General features: G+C 49.3%; 3 protein-coding genes across 3 annotated transcripts; all 3 read right to left on the minus strand.

The window, feature by feature from the left end:
• Positions 1–931: 931 nt before the first annotated feature.
• Positions 932–1477, minus strand: LOC138020275 (uncharacterized). The gene has a single exon (XM_068867284.1). It carries the CDS (start codon positions 1475–1477, stop codon positions 932–934), a length of 546 nt encoding a protein of 181 aa, XP_068723385.1.
• A 3407-nt stretch (positions 1478–4884) lies between these two features.
• On the minus strand, positions 4885–9081 carry LOC138020277 (uncharacterized). Its single transcript, XM_068867285.1, has one exon. The coding sequence runs from the start codon at positions 9079–9081 to the stop codon at positions 4885–4887; it is 4197 nt and encodes a 1398-aa protein (XP_068723386.1).
• Positions 9082–16434: 7353 nt separating this feature from the next.
• Positions 16435–17271, minus strand: LOC138020278 (uncharacterized). Its single transcript, XM_068867286.1, has one exon. The coding sequence runs from the start codon at positions 17269–17271 to the stop codon at positions 16639–16641; it is 633 nt and encodes a 210-aa protein (XP_068723387.1). The 3' UTR covers positions 16435–16638.
• Positions 17272–24516: the final 7245 nt, after the last annotated feature.

The raw sequence follows: 24516 nt of genomic DNA on the forward strand, positions 1-24516 counted from the left end.
CATTTCCCTTTTTTCTATGATGTTTTCATTGGGGTGCAGTGATGGCGCAGTGGTGAGAGCACTCGCCTCCTACCAATGTGGCCCGGGTTGGATTCCCAGACTCGGCGTCATATGAGGGTTGAGTTTGTTGGCTATCTACTCTGCACCGAGAGGTTTTCTCCGGGTTCTCTGGTTTCCCCTTTCCCCAAAAACCAACATTTCACTTGATTTGATTTCATTGTTAATATCAGTTTACAGTGTCCCCAATTAGTGCTCCAGCGCTAACACGACTAGACACTTAAAAAAAGTTGAACTTCCTTAAAAGTTCCTTTCTCACAGAACGTGTTGCTTTATCTTGGCCTTCACAGGTACACTGATTTCTGCAGCATTTTCATGGGCTGACATGATATTCTCGTACATCTGGTTTGCATCCTCATTACCATGTAGATCCTGTAGAGCTTGGTATCGGTTGCAGACTTCCACAGTATACATGTTTTTGATGTAGGTTGTTATCATTGACAAGCTTGTTCTAATTGTTACAGTATCTGGTCCTTTTCTTGCCATATGGTTTACTTTGCCGCAAGCTTAGTCTTATTTTAGCTGTGACAATAAGGTGATCACATCCCACAGAACCGTAAAGAAGTTATATTCTTCGCAGTCACAAAGCGCTGTTTTTCCATGTGTTGTTTATCAGGATATAATCTATTTGACATTTGGCTCGAGATGGTGATGTGTGAGTCCAAAGCTTACCTTCGCGCTTCTTAAAACTGGTGTTGAGCGGCTTGAGATTGCATTCTAACATGTAGTTTAGGAGTAGTTGCCCATTCTCGTTGGTGTTTTTGTTATAGACTGACCCCTTAGCATCACTTGCACCAATCTTTCCAGTCATATCTCCGCCAATTACTAAGACATTGTGTTTAGGAACAGCATTAGTCAGTTCTGATAATTCTGCCTAGAATTCCTCTCTATCGTCCACGTTAGATACATTGGTGGGGCTGTAGCAGGATATGACAGTAACAGCAGGGTTTCCATTGAAAGTGGCAACGAGAGTCCTTGGATTGATGGTTTCTACCGAGGTCAGTGCTTTGTGTGCTTTCGGACTGAGAAGTAAGCCAACACCCCGTATTGCTGAGTTATTTGAATCTTTTTCAGCGGAAGATGTAATCATAACCCAACCTTTCTTCATGTCATGGAACTTCAATTCGATGTCATCATGGTAGATCCGATGTTCTTGGCTACATATGACATCAATGTTCTGTTCCTGATCTAGTACAGTTAGTTCACCTGTCCTTCCAATGGAGCTCCTAGTCAGAGTGCGACAGTTGAATGTTGAAACAAGAGTAGTCTTTCTACACTTAAGAATCCGGCAATCCTTCGAAATGTTTTGGCCAGTACCATTCTTTTCGATCCCAGCCTGACATCCCACTGGGGGACGCGCTCCTTGGTAACCCACGCGACGAGCGATGTGGTATGAAGAAGTTGTAGAATTGCTAGGCATGTTGTTTTTCAATTTCTTTCACACTTCCGGAGGGAAGCGCGATTCAGTACTAGTGGTCGCAACTCCTACTAGTAAACGCAGCCTTCTACTAATGAGAAATGGTTGATCCATGCCGTTGGGTTTAACGGTGTCATTCATCATCCGCCATCGATCAAAACACAAATAGCCATAATATCTGCCTGTCGGTATTTGCCTATCAGTGCCACAGAAGAGCTGCTGCACACTCCTGGATTTATTGTCATTGAGTTTTACTCCTCTAGTTGATTAAGATTTCGTTTTGTTCCTACCCTTCAACCTGTCTGGCTTGGTTAGCCCTGCCAGGAGACTTGCTCCCGCCGGCTTAGCTCTCCGGGTTATAGAAACACACAAGCTAATCCACAACGCCAAGGTACTTAATCGACGGATAAACAAAATACATCCTTATGGAGCTAAATAATGGAACGTCAATTCGATAAACAACACAAGCGGTGTATCTTCCACAACAATATTGCATCTTTCACCTTCGTATCAAAGTGAGCTGTATATCTAATATTTTACTAACTGTCATGTTATGCATAACACTGAAACCAAATGGCAAATTCTCTGGTAACTTTTTCTGGTGGGGGGAAACTCAAATCGAACACCTTGAAAGGATGTCGATTCTCTTTTGTGTGGCTATCATTAATATAAACAAATTGTGATTTTGAGACGGCAATACCACATTATATTGACGGCTAGTTGGGAGAAAATATATTCCGTATATACACTAGTTTCACGTAAATAATTTTGTCGTGGGTAATTTGAAATTCTCCGCAAGTTTATAGTCTTAGTTATCATAAAATGAGTTGACTGAAACCGAACTGTTGAAAATTACACAGGAATGGAGTCCGAAGAGCCATTTGGTGATTCAATGCCAAATTTTGATATTTGTGGGACTGTTTTTAAAGAGTTATTTAAGGACATCGATGCGAAAACCGAAACAGCCGCCTTGGGCGAAACTAGTGGGCGGAAAAGTACTTTCCAACTGGCAAGTGACTTTGTCACATTATTACAATGTTTATCGTTAATAATAACTGTCAATTGACTTGACTTGACTTGACTTGATAACAAGGTCAACACCAGCCTCACTTTCATTTAAAGGCCAGGTAAGTAAGCACACAACTGTAAAGAGGTCTATTAAATGGCCGCTCAACCTCGCGATTGTGTGAATAGTTCACCCTGAAGTCAAAATAGATACGTTTCTCAGGAAACCGACAGAGATCGAAGGCCTCGTGACCCGACAGATGAAATGTAAATAGTCAGTTAAATATTACAACAAAATTAAAAAACGAAAGACGGACGTTTCTTGGCTAAAAAGTACGTTGTTTTACTCTGAAAACGACGAACGATTGACATTCTTTCCCGCACAGGCAGCCCAAGCTCGGTGTACGATTTATAGACTTTGTGTGGGAAAATATACTTCGAGCTTATAAATGCTAAAGTAAGCTGCAAATGTAGAAATAAACTTCACCTACCTCTACGTACAGTTGTCCTCGTCTTTTCTGTGCAATTGGAGGGCAAACTCTGTCCGTTTTAGACGGGTTTGTGGCTTACGAATTTTTGTGATGTCGTTAGTTGTTATGAGGGGACATCTAAGGACATTGCAAAAATTCAGAGTTATATATAAAAACTGTTACATTTTTTCTTCACCTGTCATTTGGCTTGTCTTTTTCTGGTGCAAACGTAAAGCCAAATAATGTTTTGACCTGGCATCAGATTAGACTAACAAAAAGAGGAATTATAAAGCGGAAACAGCACCTTCAGTCCTTTCTTAGCTTGTGCAATAAACGTTTGCTTTATAGTGCAACTGCAAGACATGCTGGAAAGCGTCCGTCAGAGCAATTTGCAGGTAATTTTTTTTAGACTATTTACTTAAAGAAGAAACGAGTGAATTTTACTCAAGAGCGTATTTTGTTATCTTTAAACTGAACTTATTACCAAAGCTTAAAAAACTAAAAGACCTCAAAATGGAACAGGACATTACAAAATAATTAAACTTGAGAACGTGTGAGCCAAAGGGCCTCTGCTGGCGCGACGTGTGGGTGACCCCTCAAATAGACTGATAAGGTTACTCCTAACCTTTTCAGTCTCGAATTTCGGAAAATGTTAAAAAGCTACCATAAGACAGCTCATTATATTTGTTTTCTTTTAAAAAAGCAATTATTTGAAAATGTTGTTTTTCTTGCGGAGTTATTGCAAATTTTGTTTTCTTCGTGACTAAAATGTTAATCCCCTAAGGTGTTATGAGATGTCAATACTCGTTAAAACCCGTACAGTTTGACGCGGGGATACATCCGGGTATCTCCACATTATCGCGTGTTGAGTTCGCCATTTATTTGTAGTCGTTGCTGTTGTTGTAACGGAATATGCGAGGCGACATCATCCTTACTTGGCCATGAAACGCATGAAACGAGGAGAGAAGTCGAAACGGGAAAGTTCTCCCTGGGTAAGAAAGTAAGAAAAAGATAGGGCCTAAAAAAGAAGGATTCCATCCAGGAAACAAAGAAAACTCAACTCGCTGCTATGCGGTATAAATAATCTATGGCTAATGATGCAGCGCTAAATGCCTCTTTAGGGGGCGTTATTACCTCGATTTTCGTTGGTCGGCGGCATCATACAGGCATGACCTCATTCACACCCGCATTGACAAGGTGTGAAAACGTGCAAAATCTTTTCTGCCCGAAAACTCTAGGTCAATTTTTCCAGGAATAGCTCCTCTTTAAATGAATTTATAGGGTATGTAAATTTTTCGGATCTTTTCGAAATTTGGGCAAAATGACCGTCGGGTATTGGTGCACGAAATTGTGTCAAGCTTTTAAAAAAATCGAAATACAGTGAAACCTGTATTAAACGGACACCCTCGGGGAATGCTCTAGTGTCCGCTTAATACAGGGTGTCCGCCTAATACAGGTTTCGATAAATAACGTCTTATGAGGTGTCAAATACCATTAAAATGAACGGTGGAAATGTTTAGAATACTCCCAGCGACTGCGACAAAATATGTTTGCATTACAGTATTTAATTTTTTTATTTAAGTGGAACAACTGATCCGATAGTAGTACTATAGGGGAATACGAGCCACTTTGAAATGGAGCGTTCTGATTGGTCGAGAGCCAATTTTAATGAGATGCATCGGCTTCTGATTGGTGGATATTTTTAGGTCCGCCATTATCACGTGCACACGTGAACAGGATTGGTTAAGACGGTGGGGTCAAAGTCCATGTGACGTCATAACCGGGGGAGTGAAATAGAAAGTATGTTTGGAATGTGGACCAAGATCCGGGGGGAACATCAAGACAAACTAGTGTTTTGTTTTTCTCGAATCATCAACGGTTTAATGATAACAAACTTATTATTTACAAGCGGGAACGTGTGAGGAGACCTGGTGTCTACTCGTCCCTAAATAGGTCCGCTAAAATTTGAGCGAGATCCAGATCCTCTTCGGTGAACCGTTCGTAACCGTAAGGGTAGGTCTGGGCCGTGGTGGGATCCAGGACTCGTTTGGAGTAGACGAGCCGGTAGTCCTTGTGAGAAGGCTGGGTTTCCAAGGTGTAGGTCTTGGCATTTCTTTGGATGGTGTGAGATTGCGTGACACGGGTGGTACGCGGTCGGTCTAGAGGACGATGCAATTCATCCAGAGTGTTTTGACGCAAGACATCGTAATTCAATTGAGTCATCCCTTCGACGTTGAGGGAGAAACCGCGGACCTTGCATACGACGTGTCCGTTCTTAGTCTTGTAACCGTAGTTCTTAGGACCGCCCGAGCAGAATTCCACAATGTGATCGCCCGCATCCAATTCATCCTTGAAGTCGCCAAGGTAGGCGCCTCGTGGAGGGTCCAAGGGTGGGTCGCCAGGACGATGGAGATAGACGACCGAGTCGGTGTCGAAGTAGAGCACGCGTTCACCGAGATGATCGAGGGCTCGATAGAGACGGAGTCGGGCATGACAGGTGGTGAAGGCGGCTATGAAGATGTTGAGATTGGGTGAAGGCAAGACATCGTGCGTTTGGAGTTTGTAGTGGACTTCGACCCGGTCTTCGGTGAGGGAACTGACGTAACGGACATCGTGTTGATCGCTGTCGAGAAATTGGATGAACGATTGAGGTTCGGTGAATTCTCGGACCTGAGTCTTGTTGATCCGTTGCCCGAACTTGCCCCACATGGAGTTGAGCATCATCTTAGCCAGGGCTCGGAGTCCAGGGTTCTTTTCGATCTTGGTGGGATCGAGACGAATACCTTCCCGAGCATAGTAGGCATCGACGTGAGCTTGTTTTTGAGTAGGGGTAGTGCAGCCTTCGGGCCAACCGCTGGCTTCTTCTTTGATTTGGAGCCACGTGTCCACGTAGGATTGGAAAAGTCCCGTACGTTGCTGATCGAAATGCCATACTTCGTGAACGTGTTGAATGACGTAACCTTTCTGCACGGCCATGTCGAGTTCGGGGGTGCACCAGGTACCGACGAGAACACGTTCTTCGTCCGTGTGATGACAGGCATGTGTCTTTTCCAAAAGGGGTTTGGAAATGTTTTCTTCGACGCAAGTACGACATAAGGGAAATGTGAGTTTGTCGTGACTGCGGTAAGGCAACACGGGATGGTAGAGACGTTGGGGTGGAAGGACGGTACATTTGGCCAAACCAAAGTAAGGCGAGAGATCGGTGGTGTCGGGCTCGTAGAGGAAGGTGGGATGACCGAGTGGATAGGTGCCGTACTTGTTGACCCAAGGATACAAGGACGTGTAATCGTCGTATCGGATTTCTTCCTCTTTCTCCTCGTCGACGTGAGCGTAGAGACGTACGGCATTGGTCCGACCCCCGTAAAAAGCATCGCGTGGTTCCAGGGGGGCTTGGAGGTGTTGACGGGCTAGAAAGTCTTTGATGTCCTGGTTGGTTTGTTTGAGGGCGTTCCAGACGCATTCCCACATGGTCACGACTTGGTACCCACGGTTGATGAGAAACGTGCGTTTCTTGTCGACGAGAGCACGGACCTCGTCCATGGTGCGATCGAGTAAGGTCGGATGCACGTCGGTGCGTTGGGGATGACAAGTCCGACATCCGTGCCAGAAGCACCCGCAGAATTCGTAAACAGTCTTGGTATCGGCATCGTAACCGTCGACCGTGTATCGGGTACCAGGAATACGGTACTCGCCCTCGTTCCGAGCATGCTGGATACGTTGGCGATGCAAGGGATGATAAGCGTCGTAGTGGCCGTAGGCACGAGCTAGGGCTTCGTGGTTCTCGTGTTCTTCCGGCGAGAGGGCCAGGTAGGCTCGTTGTCGTAGATGGTGTTCGCACCACGTCAACCATTCCATGGAGGCTTGGGAATGATTGACACGACCTCGCCATCCTAGGGGAGGTTCGGAAGCAATGGAGTCCTCTTCCATACAGTGCATACGCAAGTAGCGATTACAGGCAGAGGCGACTGTCATTTGCTCAAAGGGATTGAATTCAGCGCGTCCTTGAAAATCCCGCATGAACGTGAGACATCCTTGTTTCAAGAGTTTCACGTCCGATTGGCAGTAGACTAAGAGTTCGGCTTGGAAATCAAAGACGACCTCTCGTGCCGCTTGGTCGTCGTACCAAGTATCAAAGTCGCGACGTTTCTTGACGGACATGCCGTCGGGCATGTAGAAGGCCTTGTCGGGAAGTCGGCCTACATACGTCTGATGTTCGGGGGTATTGAACAAATGCGGAAAGTATCCTTTCTTGAGTTCGGTGAGCCCGAACGTCTTGGGGAAATCGCTCAGCGGCATCTGGAAGAAGGAGAGGGAATCGATGAAGCGTATGGTCGTCTGTTCGTGAGGGTAGGTGAGTTGGAGGACTTTCCCACCGTTTCGGATTTGGTCCAAGTCTCTCTTTTGCCGATGGAGTTCGTCGATGACGGGATAACTGTCATACCCTTTGAAATTATGAGCGATGACCGTCAGGGGTCGCGTTCCGTTTTCGGTGAGTGTTTCTAACCATTCCAGAAAGTGAAAGAGACAGTCATCTCCTTGGAACGAGACGGGAGGATCGTCGTCGTCTTCTGTCTCGGCCACCACCAGATTGGGCACGTGACGCCCCTCGACTTGCATACTCTCAATGTCAAAGAAAACGTGCAAGGGCGGTTTCTCATCATCGTCGTCATCATCCTCGTCCTCGTTATCGCCCGCCAGAAAAGCGTGCAAGCCAGCGGCGTCGTTTTCTAAGAGAGGTGCTAGTCCCTGATTCAGGATCCTTTGGAAGGAGAGTCGCTGTCGTATCAAACGTCGTTCTTCGGCGGGGGTCTTTTCGACTTGTAAGAAACATCGATGGGCATGAACGTCGACGTCATTCTTGCAGCACGAACATTTCCGATACCCGCACCGATGAGCTCGGATCTCTTTGACACCACGTAACGTGTGATGACATTCTTTACACTGACGACGGGTGGCACAGACGGAAGGATGTTCAGCATCCGCGGGTTTACCGGCGTGGGTCTTGGACCGATGGGTTTGGAGACACGTATCTCCGTAGAAAGAACGTCCACAGAGAATACAGGGGGTCTGAGCCGAGCGGTACTGTCGGTAGGCCTCGGTATAATCAGGACATCCGTTTTGCAAGCAGGCTCCGCAATGATGGGTTCGGTTATTACGACAGGCATGCTGACCCAAATTCTTGTAGGCTTGGAAACACTGGCTGCAAAAATAATCTTGGCCGAAGAACCCGGGTAAGGAAGACAAGGCATCGTAATGACCGTCTTCGTGTAAGAGTCCTAACAACGTGTCCCCACGACCGTAAGCAAAACAAGCATAAGCGCGGTTGGCATCCACGACCACGAGGGTGTAGTCTTCAAGACTGGGAGCGGTGACGAGTTGTTGAAGTTGTTCAGGACCGCAGGGTTGAGGAGGAAGACCGACTTCCTCTAGAAGGTCTTGAGCCGCTCGTGTGATGCGACGATGGTTACCGCGACAGCGAGTCCATTGTCGGCGCCTTTGGGGATCGTCTCGATGTTGATGGACCCCTCGAGCCAGAGCGATGGCACGTGGACAGCATAGATTCTGGTCATCCTGTGGAACACGTAAGACGCAGCGCTTGAATTCTCTGAGACGCGTCGACGCTTGATGCCCTGGTAAATGTTTTCTTTTGTAACCGGAACCGGTGGGAGCCCCACGTACGTGAACGAAGGAGAGGGTGAAGGAATCGTCCATCTCAAATTGTTCGTTCGAGTTGAGCATGTGGGAAAGATTCCCAAGTAAGGCATCCACGCGGGGACCTTGAGCGCGCCATTCTCCGGCCCGTAGTCCCCAACCGTTGTAGGCATTGGCAATACGGTTGGAGGATAGAGCGATGTAAATGCGATCGCCATCGGGAATGTCTTGATCATTGATTAAGTCATCTAGAGCAGTACGAAGACCTTGCACGAGAGCATCGTTCAACCGTTGTCGGGGGATGAACGCTCCAATCTGTCGAGGGCGAAGTTGAAAGACGCGTTCACGAACACCGAGACGGACACTACGCCGTTCGACCACAGGAAGTCTTTCAAAGACGAAACGTCCTGGAGCAGCACCTCCAATTTGTTCAAACGCGTCGAGTGCTTCAGCCAAGTCACTATCACTATCGCTATCCATGATGAGATGTTTTTTTGTTTGAAGAAGACGGTGTGTCTTTTATAGAGAAAGAGTCACCTTGAACGACCTTGACGTGTACCCTAGATGGACCAATCCGGAGCGAGATAGATCTCCTGGGGGGATGGGGGGGTATCCCCCAGAGAGTCATGTGACCCCTTAGGAGCATGGGGATTGGTGGAACGATTCCTGTTAAGTAGTCCGATCGAGTGAGGAGTCTCAGAAAAAGTCATGGCATCCGAACCCAAGAGACGTGTGCTGGAGATGGCAGTCGCCAGACGTACTATGGAGGTGGAGCAAGACCCAGAGTATGAGCAAGAGGTGTGGGTCAAGCAAGAGAATGGTCGTTGGCGAAAAGAAGGCCGGATTACCAAGAAGACTCCGGCGACCCGAAACGAGGCTTCGTATTGGGACCTGTTGCCTCCTGAAGTACGTCATCATGTATTGAAGGTTCGAGATCGAGAGGAGGAGAAGGAACGAGAGAAGGACCGGAGGGAACGTTGGAACCCCATTCACGAAGAGTTACTCCGTCTACCACGTTGCGCTCAACATGGCACGGTACGTACCGGGTATTTGTATTGGGTGGAAATCGAAGCGAATCTGATAGATTCGTTTATTTTATTTGATGTCTTTTAGATGACGGCGACGTACGTAGGAGAATCGACTATCGTCTTTGAATGCGGACCGTGCCGACGGTTTGCCCCTGGGGGTAATCCTGCGGGAAGCCGACGCATGAAATGTCGGACTTGTCTTTTGGGCATGATGAGTTGTCCGGGGTATCGGTATTGTACGGGCAGGTTTCGGTCTCGTCGTCCAGAAGGGATGGTCGTGTGTCGTTGGTGTCGATGGCCCGTCTACCGGAGAGGTCTTTTGTGTATGCCATTTCGTTCCCCTCATTGTCGTTGTTTTCTCGTAGGTCATGGTGTCCTATAGACCGGCGGAGGATCATGGGAGACATCCATGGGTCGAATGGCAATGCCGTTGTAGTTATGTGGAAGTGAGGTGTAGAACGTGGGACTGTTCTTGTTCGGTGCCTTATGCGTCGTACCGTCGTCCGGGATGTATGATTTGTACTTGTGACGTGGGTTATGGGTTTCCACCGTGTCGTCATGATTTGGGGGACTGGTGTTATTTGTGTCAGGGGTATAGTTGGACCTAGTTTTTTTGCTTTATTGTAGATGATTTGTCAATTGGAACAAACATTAGATGCGAGGATTTCGAGATGGGTATGGAGAGAGGATCGTTGGGTGTGGCGACGGAGACGACCCCGGAGAACGGAGGAGCAGCGTCGATGGAGGCGGTGTTATTTGAGGGAGATTCTAAGATAGGTCGTTTTTCTTTTGTAGGTGATTTGTCAATTTGAGGATACGTTTGGGGATGAAAGTCTGTCGAGATGGGTATGGAAGAATGGTTGTTGGCTGTGGCGACGGGCACGCCCTCCGAGAACGATGAAGCAGCTTCGATGGAGACGACGTTACTTGAATGAGATTCTAAGATAGGTTCTTTTTGTTAATAGATGGTGGTGCAGGAACATAGGACTCGTGGAGGTTATCCACCGAGGTCATGGGATCAATGGACTTGGATCAAGTGGGTGTGTCCTCAACGTTGTACGGAGACTGCCGCCACGTGCATTCACTGTTTGAAACGACTGGACCTCAATTACTTTGGTTGCTTGTGTTACGGGTGTCTCGTTCGTTGTCGATGTGACGGGTTGGAAGTCTCCTACGGACGTCGTCGTTGTCATTCGGGTGGTCGTGTATCCACATATACTTTTCAAGAATCTCCTTATTATGGTAACCGTGCCGTCATGTTTTCTTGACAGGGACCATGGTTTCCGTCCATCTTTCCAGACTTTGTTCCGCCTGGACGTTGTACTTCTTATGGATACGGATCGTGTACGTCTTATTGCTTTCGTCTTAGGGGCACGGGTCTCTATTGGGACGGGATATTGATTCAAACGTTTCGTTCTCTTTATTATTAGATGTGGTGTCGTCTGAATCAGTTTACTCGTTTTTCCTACGAACTGGGTTGGACGAAAAAAGAGATGGAGGTTACGGCGGAGTTGTGGAAGGCGATTGATGTGGATTTTTGGGATCCGTCTTCTGGTCTCGTTAACGTATACAAACATCGATAACCTATGTTACGTTTTTCAGAATACGACCATGTGTTGGTGTTGGTGTGCGTGCTGTCCTCAGAGACGATGGTGACTGTTTTGTTGTTGTTTTTTCATTAGACTTGGTGTATCCTCAGATGTACCACTCGCTTTTCATTGGAGAGGGGTTGGACGGTAAAAGAACTAGACATTATAGCGGAGTTATGGAGGGCGGTCGGTACTCATGGTCGTATTCGTCGTCGTCGTCGTCGCCGATAGTCGATTCTCCTATTAACATGGATGTCATTTTTCTGTTTAGATCTGGTGCAATCTGCCTAATTTTGGATCGTACCGCAACAGACTCTATTACGCCAAGGAAGAGGCTGTTTATTACCGTGTCTGGCGATCTATCAAAGACGAAATGAATCGCTGTGACCCAAACTATGACTCTACTAAGCATTATTATGATGCTCACTATTATTATTTTTAGTTCATGACAGTGTTCGCCAATGGGGAAGGGTTCACGTTTTGGGATTCGCCTTGTTGTTCGTATGGACCCATCACATGCATGTATTGTCTTGATCGACTCAATGACCAACGAACGAACATAGCACCACAGGAGCATGCACGACATTGCCAGGGGACCTACAAACGTCGTAGGGAAAAATCGGCTGCGGTCGAGAGATCTTATAGCCTGGTGTGGAATGGTCATTATCAGATGCGCGTTTTATGGGAACTGACACCTCGATGTACTGTGGATTTTTCGTAGATTATGGTCCGTGCCGACCGATGTTTTTGTACGTGGAGTGAAGACTTTCATGTGCACGAGAGACGACCCTATACACCCATCGTTCGAATCATGTTACTGGAGGAACGTTTGACAGGCGTGTCTTTGTTTATGTTTTAGCTGCTCAGCATTCCCCCGGATGTCGAGGAGTACGTGGATGTCGATCGTTACTGTGCAGAGTGTTATGGAGAAAGTTATACGATCGTCCAGAAACTGGCCATCATCGATGCGGTCGTGGCACGATACGGATTTTATAATTATACAGGATCGGACCCGATCACAGGCATCGGAACATTTTATTTACGTGTGATAAGGATGAGGATGTACGATGAGTACGATTTGGAGGATGAGGATTTGGAGGAGTATGATGATGAGGACCGAGGCGTGGCCCTTTATTATTTGGATCCACCTGTATGGCGTCGTCAGGTGATGGTCCGTAACGAGGAGGGACATTTTGTTTACCAGAATACCGAAGGACATTTGGTGGTACGGACAAGACGTTATCACAGTATGGGACCTCCTTATTGTTCTTGTTTCGTTCCAGATCCAGACCCTGTTTCAGCCTCAGTTACATGAATGTTGTCCTACCCAAAGTTGGTTGAGGAAGCCATGGAGATGTGCAGAGATATGGCGTTTTCGTTACTATCGTATGAGACGAGGAGCTGATGGACATGTTTATTTCTATTGCAGTTCCAATTACCCCCTGCACGGCGTCACCTGAGAGCGGTCATGCTGTTTGGACAGTTACGTTGTTGTGCGACAGCGCATGCCCTCCGTGAAGCCTGGCGTTATCGGAGACAACCCCTGTGGCACCCGGAAAAACAGATCAAAAAGAATCAGAAGACGGGACATTTTTATTTTGTACCATTTATTGACATTTACGGTCCTTTCCTTCGTCGGACAAGAATATTCAATCGTAAATTTCGTTGAAAAATGTTAACCAATTAAAGTTTGAGTTTACGTTTCATTTGCATGATTTTCTTGACCACTTTCTCCGTCTTCTTCTTTTTGCCTGGGAGGTTACTGATAGCCCGAATCATCTTGTCGTCGGCTTTCCACTTGTCCTGTAAGTTTCTGGCCTTGGCATAATCCATGTCGTGGGTCTTGGCAATCTTGTCCAAACGATTGATGCCAGGATCCCCTCGTTTGAGTCGTTTGGCCAGTTTGGTGCCAGGACCCATGTACTGATAACCAGGCCAATGAAACTCGATCCCTGTCTTGGACAAAGCCTTCTGCACGTCAAATTTGCCACCTCGCTGACGTCGTCGTCGCTGGCGTCGCCGTCTCTTAGTAGTCCTCGCCATCCAAACGTCGTTTGAGTTTCTTATCGAAATCCAACCAACCGGGTGGGCGTTGCAATTTATCTGTTTCGGTAGGACGACGGCGTTGACCTGTCTTCTTACGAATTTTTTTCTGGACCGATTGAGCGGTCCTCTCCATGTAGTCGGCCACACTACTCCCCATCATCCTGGGATCTCCTTGAAACGGAAGCTGTCCCCAGTCGACGGAGGGAACCGGTGTCTTGGGGGGTGACTTTTTTTTCTTCTTTTTGGGTGGGGCTGCTTTGGGTTGAGTGATGAATCGAAGTCGTTTTTTAGCTTTAGGGGGTGCCGAGGGCGTGGTCTCGGGTGTTGTCTTTTTCTTCTTCTTCTTCACCAACTGCGTCAACATGGAGTGTAAGGGTCCTTGCGCATAGGCTTCGGCTTCGGCATCGCGTTCGTCGTCGGCATCCGGTCCGAACCCAATAGGTTGTCGGACGGCTTTGGTCCACCGTTTCTTTTGGTCGGCCAGAGAAGTGGCCAAGGTATTTTTGATCCCTGGAGGAATCTGATCCGACATGAGAACGGCTTCCTGTTTGGCGGCGATACGAGCGGCTTTGGCCAAAGGCAGGTTTTCGGTCAGACGTTCCTTGTACACGTCTTCCAGTTGACGTAATCGTTGAGGATCGATCAAGACTTTGTTTTCAAATCCTGGAATGGTCTCCACTTCACTCATCGTGAAGTATTGAGATCGTCGCGTCTTTCCCTGGTTTTATAGTAGAGGTTCTGTTTCTCGTAGCGTTCGCGTTCCAGATGTCGATTCAATTCGCAGACTTGTTCTTGCAAGACCCCCATCTTTTGTTCGGCAAGCTCCAAGTTCTGATTGCGTTCTTGCAACTGATCGGTCAATTGACGGACAATGTCGCATTGTTCGCGGACACGATGCCGAAGCCCCCGTATCTGATCCTGTAGGGCACAGAACGAACGAGGCCCTTGCGTCCACGTGTTATCACACCAACCATCGTCCATGTTGTAGATGATCCTTGACACAATGATGATACGCCGTATGCAATCCGACCCAGAACCGAGTTCGATGAAAATGTCGACGCATCATCCTTCGTCGGGCTTTTATGCTACGACTCGAACGACTGATGGCCCGTAACACTCTTCGATCTCGTGGGGTCTCGGTGATCTTGAGTAGGGTGTACTTGGACAAAGGCAGACGCCCCTTGACAATCTCTCGAGCCAATTGACTGATGGCCTCGATCTTTTGATCCACGGCATCGTAGAGTTTTCGTAAACGGTCCTCTCCCGACAATCGGGTCAGATCTCGTAGAAACCAACCTAGATAGGGTGTTTGGGCACGAACGCAACCAGGAATCTGATGACGACACGCTTTCATCGCGGACATAGACACCGTTCACAGACGGTGTTCAATCCTTGCCACAGACCTCGACCCGTTTGATTCATCATGATCTGACGTCGCTTTTTAATAGAATGTTTACGGCGGGCCATGTCTTCCATGACCTTTTCGTAGGGTCGAAGGCGTCCTACCGTCTTGGACGAGATGGGAATGTTCCCTCGCAGTGCATTCATCACCAGTTCACTCACGGCATTGATTTGATCGGCATTGGCAGCTTGAAGTCGGGCTCGACGGGTTTGATGATCGGCTTCTTTCAAAACACTCCGTAGGAACGGACGTTGTCGCTGGATACGCCACGACATGATCTTCGATCCAGAGGAAGAGACGAATTTCTTTTTATACACGAAGTGAGCGTCGTTTTCGTCGACGGCGACGACGACGACGTCCTTTTCGTTGGGGCTGTGACACTGGGATCATCACCAGGTTACCGCCTCGTTGCATCCATATGGGTGGCATCATACGTCGACGTTGATGTACCCGTCTCGGGCCCCACCAAAGACTACCACCACGTTGACGTGCCATGGTAGACATATGGAATGATGTGGACTATTCTTTTATAGCCCCCTCAAAGGACGTGGATCCCCACGCATCATTCGATCCATCACCATTTTTCGCGCCCAAGGTTTTCGTTGGAGAATCCGTTTCATCATGCCATAATTATACTTGGGTGCTTCATAGTGACCGGTGACGCCTTTGGCACCCATCCTTTTATACCTCTTGTCTTTTCCTAACGTGTACCCGGCAGCCGCGGCCTTGCCTAGGACCGCCAGGAGACCGCGTCCACGTTGTGGGGGTCGTCGCCGTCGTCGCCGTTTGGTCTTGGGCATGATTGACATCGTGGCGTTGCGCATGTCCTTTTATGGGTTACTGAGTCGGGAAGAGGTGCGTCGGACCGTGGGCGTGCCACCATCTTCGTAGACTGTGGTCACGGTGTTGGTATGGGTAATGTTCCGGATACGACGTCCATCCGTTCGTTGACGGGCGTCTTGAGATAACAAATCCATTTGACGACGAAGTCCATCCTGATTCAAACGTCGTCGACCTCCACGGCCACTCCCTCCAGGAGAACCTCCAGGAGAACCTCCTCCACCAGGAGAGCCTCCTCCGCCAGGAGAGCCGCCTCCTCCGCCACCGCCTCCTCCGCCACCGCCGCCTCCTCCGCCACCACCGCCTCCACCACCGCTACCTCGACGACGGGAACCTGCAGGAGAACCTGCTGGGAGAGGGCGTCGACGCGGGCGTTTGCCTCCGGTGGTGGGACGAGGACGTTTGCCTCCAGTGGTAGGACGAGGAGCTGCGTTGGAAGGACCACTGGCGGCAAAATCTTGTAAATCTTGGTCGGAGATGTCATAGTCTCTTTGGATCTGGGTTCTCTGAGCCACGGGGATACTCCCGTCCAAAAGAGAACGCATCATGAGTTGTCGTTGGGCTACAAACCCATCGGTCTCTAATCCCCCGGTATTAAGACCCAGTTCTTCCAACAAGACATTGGGTTCGGGTGTCGGCACACGACCTTGATCCAACGTTTCCAAAAACTCTTGAATCGTACTGTTGGGGGTTCGTGTTCCGACGCCGGCCGGACTGTTTCTGGGAGTCATGTTGGGAATGGTGTTCCCCACACCGGCCGGGGACGTCCGCGGTGTCCTGCTTCCTACACCCGCTGGAGCAGACGTCATCCTGGGTTCAGAGAACGAACGGGTTCCTAGAGGAATGCGTTGGGCTGTCTCGAGTCGTTCACTCAAAGCCAAAGCCCGTCCTCCTTTTCTTCGACGTCGACGAGCCGCGCGTTCTTTAGCTCTCCGTCGTTGTTGCTGTTGACGGTACTCTTGCAATTCCCTTTGATATTCAGAGGGATTGCGTTCAAATTGAAACTGGTCAAACGGTGATCCGGGACTGGAAGGTGTGGAAGGTGTGGAAGGAGCTTGTCGTCGTCGGTGCTCTGCCAAGACACGTTGATACTCGGAGGGATCCCAATGGGCGAACGGGGATCCTGGACTACTCATTCACGTTTCCACACTTGGGTCGGACCATCCGAGGGTGTCACACAACTGAACAGGCGGTACCGATCGTCTGAAGCGGGATGAAGGTCCATCATTATATACCCGTACGGGCGTTGCGTGCATGTTTCGAAGAGACGAAGCACGTCACGCCATCGATCGGGAAAGGCTTGTAACGTCAAGGCTCGAAATCCCGTTTGATCTCTAGGATTCTTGAACACGAAGAGATAGTGGGCATTCCTGGAGATGGTCTTGGCATACTTGCCGGGTGGAAATAAATCTTGACACAAATACAACACCGTGATGTTCCGATGATGCGATTCTCGGGTGAATAGGTCCAACACGCGTTTATCGTTCCCACCTTCGTCCATGAGATCGTCCAAGACCAGGATCCCGCCACCACTTTTTCCAAACCATTGTCGAAGATCCGAAATGTCAGGGATTCCTTCGTGAAATCGGATCCCACGACCTTTCATCCGTTCGAAACGCGGTTGCCATACGGCATAACAGTAATGACACGGTTTGGTCCGACCTCCTTCAAAGACATCACCTTCCGTCAAGAGCGCTTCGGTCAATTGCGTCTTGCCACTCCCCGAGGGACCGACGATCATCGTACTACTGGGTTGTCGTATCATCCTTCATCGACGGTAGAGTGTGATCCGCCCCTTTTTTATAGTAACCCAAGACAAAGACACGACATGTGATGAAAGTCATTTTTTAATGTAAAAGAATCGGTTCATGCGGTGTACAACCTTGAAGGCAGGGTAATGCATTGACCTCTTGGACGATTTGACGACGTACTTGTCGACCCACCCTTCGGTCATTGGCTACAAAATCATGGGGAGAAAAGGTTTGCACAAACTCGGGCATGGTACGTCCCCGAACCCTCTCTTTCAAAAACATCAAAGCATAATGACCGCAAGCGGTACTGTTCAAAGCTTGAAGGGTCCGATCGTTCCATTGCACCGCATCCCATTCGTCTTCGAGCCATCGTTCCAAATCAGGTGCACGGTAAGTCGTCATCGGGAGCCCGTAACTGTCCATGACTTCGCACCGATTCTGTTCCGTCCAAAGTCCCAACCAATGTTGACCCGGTTCCCCTCGTGGATCCGTATTGACGATGTAAGCGGCCCGTGTCGTACGGCTCGGGCGTGACGGAAGCCCATCAGAGGGATGGACGCCATGAAAGACGCGTTTCAGGATTGGATCGTCCAAGGCCAAGGCGCGTAAGGTCACGTCACTCAAGGGTACAAATTCCATGTCTGTTCACTCGTACTTTTGATACAGGACGGCTCCGTTGGCACCGGCCTGGAAGCTGTCTTCGAATTCGCCAAACACCAAAATGGTGATGTTCTTGTCGGGAGCGGCATTAAATCGGATTTCCAGACGCAGCTTGCCTTTTTGTTTGGGATTTCGATGATACGGTGAATCGGCATTCCCGCTGGGTACATTGTTAAACATGAACAAAGTGCAATTCTTGCCGAATCCCCAATCTCCTGGCTGAATCAGGTGAGGGCGATGATTGGTCAGGGAACCGCTGGCTTCCAAAACACGGTGATAGCCCAACCAGTCTTTCAGGGTAGTGGTGCCATCCAATTCCAACGTTGGATAGGGATATTCTTCTCCGCCTACCAGTTGACGAATACTCTTCACCCCAAAATCTTGGAAGGCGTACGGGTAATACTCCAAATCCCCATTAAACGCTTTGCTATCCAGCAGCCCGACGACCAAACGGTCGGGAAGACGGCCTGTGAACAATTGGTCTTCGGTCCACAAGGTGGTCTTGCCATCGAACGAGAAGGTTCGGATTTGACTTTTGACCATAGGATAATTCGCCATTTGACCTTTCACATCGATCTTGGCCATCAGTTCGTTACCCACACTGACATTCAGGTTGACGCGACACAAATGAAAAGTGACTTTGATATCCCCTGCACCCAACGTGACGTATCTTTTGACCCCGGTGCCACTGGTCTTGGTCCCAAACAGGAAAAAGTCCGGCGTGTTGCAAAACAGTTCCATCACCATTTCTACGCGAGGGACCAACAAACGTCCCGTTCGCATGGCAGCCAGATGAGGATACATGATCATGGTGGCTTTGTTGTTGCTGTAAAAGAGTTGGTGGCCGTCTTCAGAGGATTTGTACTGTTGTGTGCCCATCCGGCGGTGGTGGAAATGTCATCATCGCCTCCCGTCGCTGCCAGCTGTTCTTCCACGTTCAGGTAATTCACCCAACCTTGAGGGGCCAACAACGTATCGCCTTCGTCTCGACTGTAATTCAAGAGGGTCTCGATGAAAGCCTTGTACATGTACGTGTCGGTCTGTTCGCTCATCAAGACACCACCCAGTCGTAGATTGATCTGCTTGAAGAGACCGTGAGCCAGATTGTTGGTGACGTACACAAACTTGGTGTTGGTGGCATCCGAAGCCGCATTGGTATCGGCCACGATACCGTTGGTGGACGCCGAATTCAATTTCAGTTCGATTTCAAAAAAACTACGTCCCAAATCGATAAATTCGTCCAAACCGGGAACGGTAAAGGTGACGGGCACGATGCCCGTCATGGCCGCACTGTACGGGATCATCCGGTACGAATCGACCGTGATGTCCGTCGACGGCATGGTAAACAGTTCCAGACTCATGATCGTCGTCTTCTTCTTCTACGTCGAGGTCGTCGTGTTCTCGGTAGGTGCGGCATCAACCAACCACCGTACTGAACGGGGTTCCTGCCTTTTATAGTAGTAGGAGCAGACTGACGTCGACGGTAGGCGCGTTGTCGACGCAACCGTGAATGGACGACCATCGGTCGGCGATTCATCGTCTAAAGATGGACGCCACACTTCGTTTGGCTTTTTTATAGGCATACCGTCCACCCACTTTCGCCAAAGCGCCCGCTTTTCGTTTCAAACCACGTTTCAACGAGTGTCCCACCACACCTCCGACTTCGTTGAACGAACGACCACTAGCCGCCGCTTGAAGTCCCGATTGCATGGCGTTCATCAAGACGGGCGAGGCAATCTTGATCAACTCTTCGGTGGCACCATCTCCACGCTGGTACGGAGGATGATACCGTGTCAGACTACCCCCACGCATGATGAGGATGATGACCTCCCGACAGTGTCACGTCGTTTTTATACGTACCGTGGTCTCCTCCGGAACTGAAAGGTCACGCTAGTTCTACGATGTTTCTTACGGAACTGAAAGGTGACGATGGTTCTCCCTCCAGGAGCGAAACGGGCCAGTTCTCCAGTACTCTCACCCACACTGACCTCGATCACATCCAATTCTGCACGGCGCATAGACATCCATTGAATGTGGGTGGGCTCGAAGTAGATGACACCCGAACCATCCTGGGTGTAATGCACTTCCCGGACCAACTGATGCTCTGAGTCACCGACAATATTACTACTCACTACATCCGAGTAGACGAGCATGGTACGCGATGGCTGAGTGGACATTCGATTAAATGAGTGATTCAAGTGTAGGAATCGCCACTCCACGGTCTGACTCAGACACAACTTGTTATCCTTCACCTGCCAGTAATTAGGGGTCCAATCAGCGTTTTTGGGTAATTCGGTGACCAATTGTCGATAGAGTCTCTTCTGGTCTTTTTCGTGAAAGTTCATCTCGAGATTAACACCCAAGACCCAGACTTTCAGTAGAGAAGTCACAGTCCTTTGCTCGATCCATCCCATCTTCTGGGCCAAGTCGATATCAATGCAGAAGGTCATTTTACCATGGCTCAGGGACCCCACGTCGGCCACCTTCTTCCTCTCCATGATCATAGTCTCACCCTCCCATCGGAAGGTAGGGCGTTGACTATCGTCCACATACTCCATCTTCGCCTTGATTAACTCCAGTACCATCTGTCGGTTGAGTTCCTGAACGACTTCCTTCATGAACCCGACACCATTGACAATGACGGCATTGCGTTGGATAAGCGCCGTCTTCGTCACTTGACTTGACTTCAAGGTTATGGTTTCGGGTTGGGTTCCCGAATCCTTCATATGATACTTAGTGCTTATCACCTCGTCCGATGACAAGTAGCTCCGGAGATCCATCCCCTCATTAGGCATAGAGATGGAGGCCAACGCGGCCTCCCATTCTCCATCAAAGTGAACGACCCTGGGCAAACGTACTTTGAAGGCATTCGGTGTATTATTCGGAAACTCTTTCGAAGGATCGCTGAGTACGACGATCCGATTCATGACGACGACGACGAAAATGGAGACAGAGCGTACTTGTTTTGTCTTTAGGAAAGGCCACGGGACGCCCGTCGATTTCCTTGACACGAACGTGGACCGTTTCGATCTTAGATCCGCGTAGGCGATGGTAATGCACCTGTGGTGGTTCCCACCAGGCACCCCCGCTTTTATAGGGGACGGTGCGCAACAGTTGGTCGTACGACTCCTCCAACCATTGACTTTCCACTAAATTGACGTAGACGAAAAGAGGACGTTCGATCGGTTGCTTCGCCAAGGGAGTGGGTTTCAGTCTGGCAAAGGCTTCGTTCAGACGGACGAATCGCCAGTTGAAGGCATTGGCCATCACCATGAAATGAGCATTGTTATACAACGTATCCCATCCTGCACCTTCCGTGATCAAGGTCACCGGTCCAGTTTCTTTGGTAAATCCGCTTGTATACCCTGTAAAGCCGGACCCATCCAGAACCTTTCTTGAGTGTAATCCGGTGTTGGGGCGGTCTCGTCAATCGCTTCCATGAGGAGATTGGGTCCTTTCTTGTAGTGATTCGGCGATCTCCTTGACCCGTCTTGGTCAACCATCCCATATGGAAAGCCAGTTCGCTAACCCATCCAAAATACTTGTAGGGCGAACCTTGAGAATTGATTCCGTGCTTGTACACAAGTGAATTGTCCAAAAGCAATTGGTCTCCCTTCCATACAAATTTGGCCATGGTGTTGTATCGCGTCGTCTTTGGAGGGGTCTGACTCGTGTCCGGGACGCCTATGTAAAGATGCTCTCCGGGGCTCAGATTTTGATAGATCTTTTGTTGCATCAGATCCATGACCTGTTTGATAAAGTCCACACCCGTCTCAGATGGAGTGAGTTCCGACAACCAGATCACCCTTCGCTGACTCTGCATGACATGAATCTCTCCCTTGGCATTCTTTTTCGTGGTAACGTAGTAAAACATAACACACGTATCCTTCTTATTCCATGTCTCTGGATGACCTATGCCATGGTACGCTTCGTGAACCAGAATCTTTTCGGGGAACGAAGGTGGTGGCGGTGGTGGCGGTGGAATGTCAGGCAGAGAGACACCACTCAATCCCACTTCCCAACGGTCCGTGTCTGCTGCCAAGCATGATCTCTAGGCAGACGGACTTGAACTCGGAAGGACCATTGTCGGGGAACTCGGATTTTTGAACATGACTCGACAACGTCACATAACGAGACATCATGACTATCTTTATTTGATCTTTGGTATCTTTTTATACATGTCGTAACGCCGAACGAGGAATCCAAACTATCGTATTTCTCAGGCCAACCTAACCAACGCACTTTACGAGTCGCTTGCGTCGTTGCAAGATCTTTTCCACGCGGAACAAAGCTTCGTCGGGTACGGTGACTTTCTGGACATCTTCTTCGTAGAAACTACCTCCGAGAGGCGTGCCATCCCATTCTTTCAGTTTATACGTGACCACGGGTCCGGGTACCACGCGTTGTACGACAAACACTTCTTCGGTCCAGCCCGGCAGATACCCTTTCTTGAACGGACGATGTTTCTTGCTGAGTCGCACACGATCGCCCACTTTGAGTTTGGGACGAGGACGCCGTTCAGGCGTTTGCCGTACAGGCGGACCACACCGCGCCTTCGTTCTTCTCCGTCACGTCGCGTGGCGCCATCCGATACTCCGATGACGACTCCCATTGTACCCGTCGAGGAGTTGGGGCAACACCTTGACATACACTCGCGTATTACGCGCCGTGAAATAACGATACATGCGTTGTTTTAACGTACGATTAAAACGTTCGACGATGGAAGCTTTGGCATCCCCATGCGTCGAAAAAATGGTGAATGCCTTCTTGTTCCAACATGGTTCTGAACGGGGCATTGTAAAATTCTTTTCCGGCATCCGTCTGTAAACGCAACGGTTTCCGTCCACTCTGTCGCAGAATCTTCTCAAACGCTTCTGTCACAGCCACCCCGGTCTTGTTCTTGACGGGAACGGCCCAGCATACTTGGACAACAACGTCGATGACCGTTCAAGAGGTATCGATTTCCTCCATTCCATTTCTTGAGAGGTTGCATCTCCACCAGATCGGCTTGCCATTGATCGTCTTTGTGGAACACCAACACGGGGGACGTCTGAAAACGTCGACGAACCGGACGATGTAACGTATAAGCCAATTCCCCTTGCAATTCGTCTCGGGCTTCTTTCAAGGACAACCCTTGGGCCTTGGCATATCGGGCCACGCCGCCTAAAGCGCCGGGCGTGCCGGGGTCCGTGTAGGCGGTGACGCCGGAAGCACGGCGGCGGTTCTTCCGCTTCGGCATGTCTTGGTGGAGAAGGAGCGGCCAGACAACGGGTCAACTCCAAGAGACCTAGGCAGATCTTTCAAGTACCGTGTTTCAAAAGTCTGCCACGTAGCGTACGCTCTCGCGGGTCCCAGAGTTCGCGTCAACCAGGTCAGGTACACGACAAAATGAGGCACATTGATAGTCGTTCTTGCGTTTCAGAACGGCGAACGTGGCTATGGCATCCACGGGTTCTTGGGTGGGCCATCGTCCCATGGATCGTCTCTTCGAGACAGGTCATCAGTTCTCGACATATCCAAGTCAAGATCGACCAACGGAGAACGTCGTTCCGGGACGCGGTACTACCTCCGTTTCTTTGTTCATCCATCGCGATAACGGCCAGACGTACGATTTGTTCCAGGACCACCCTCACCACCCCGCGACCAATTAAGACCACGACATTCATCATCACCACTTGTACTTTATTTCAATACCATTCACATGGTCTGACTTTTATACACTCCGGAATCGATACGACTCTGATCAAAATTCAACTCAAAAAAACAAGATTTCAGCCCACCTGGTGTGATGGGACGGATCCGTTCCAACTCGTCGGCACCATTCTTCCTCCCGTTTCTCATACTCTTCTTGAGGTACGCATGATCATCATCCGGCAACGGTTCCAAAAATATTCTTACTCTCTAGGTCCATCTGCCACTTCTGCCACTTCTCCTGTTCTTCCCGAGAGATCCGGTGGACCGTATCGTGATCCGTAGCCCTCGGCAAGTCTCTTGAGGATAGTCTTGCCCAGGCCAGATCCAACCATTGAGAAAAATTTGCACGATTCCTCTTGCCGACAAGCCCAAAAAGAAACGATACCTTGTGAGGGGAGTCTGGTTTCACCGTCCGCGACAAACGCGCCTTCTCCTGATGGTAGCAATGCCAGGGTCCTCGTCGGACATCCTCATGCAGCTGCGCCCTCGGTGGCATCGCGATCCAAGTCTGGATTTCGTATCGGCACCCATCACGAACAAAGGAAACACCCCTCATAATCTCGGCAGTACAGGTACGGAGCCCCATTCTTGGTCAAGCCGCCTGTCAATGGGAGGTGGCATGAAACGGGCACAGCAAGTCCTTCGGACCGGTCAATGGAGGAAGGCCGGCGGCGGACGATCGGGACGACGAGGGTTGACACACCGTGGTGGTGGTGGGGTTCAGGAGCCGTTTACAGGGTGGTTCAGGACCGTGTAGGACAGGATCAAAAGGCAATCATGGTGCACCCTGCCTTCGGCCAAGGATACCACGAACGGTGGATCGGCATTCTGTTCGGCGGGCATCGTGGCAATCACCTGGTCGTACGAAGGCAACTCGGGTGGGACAGAGGCTAACAGAGCATCCA

Source organism: Montipora capricornis, chromosome 10 (genome assembly GCF_036669925.1).
Source record: "Montipora capricornis isolate CH-2021 chromosome 10, ASM3666992v2, whole genome shotgun sequence".
NCBI lineage: Eukaryota > Metazoa > Cnidaria > Anthozoa > Scleractinia > Acroporidae > Montipora > Montipora capricornis.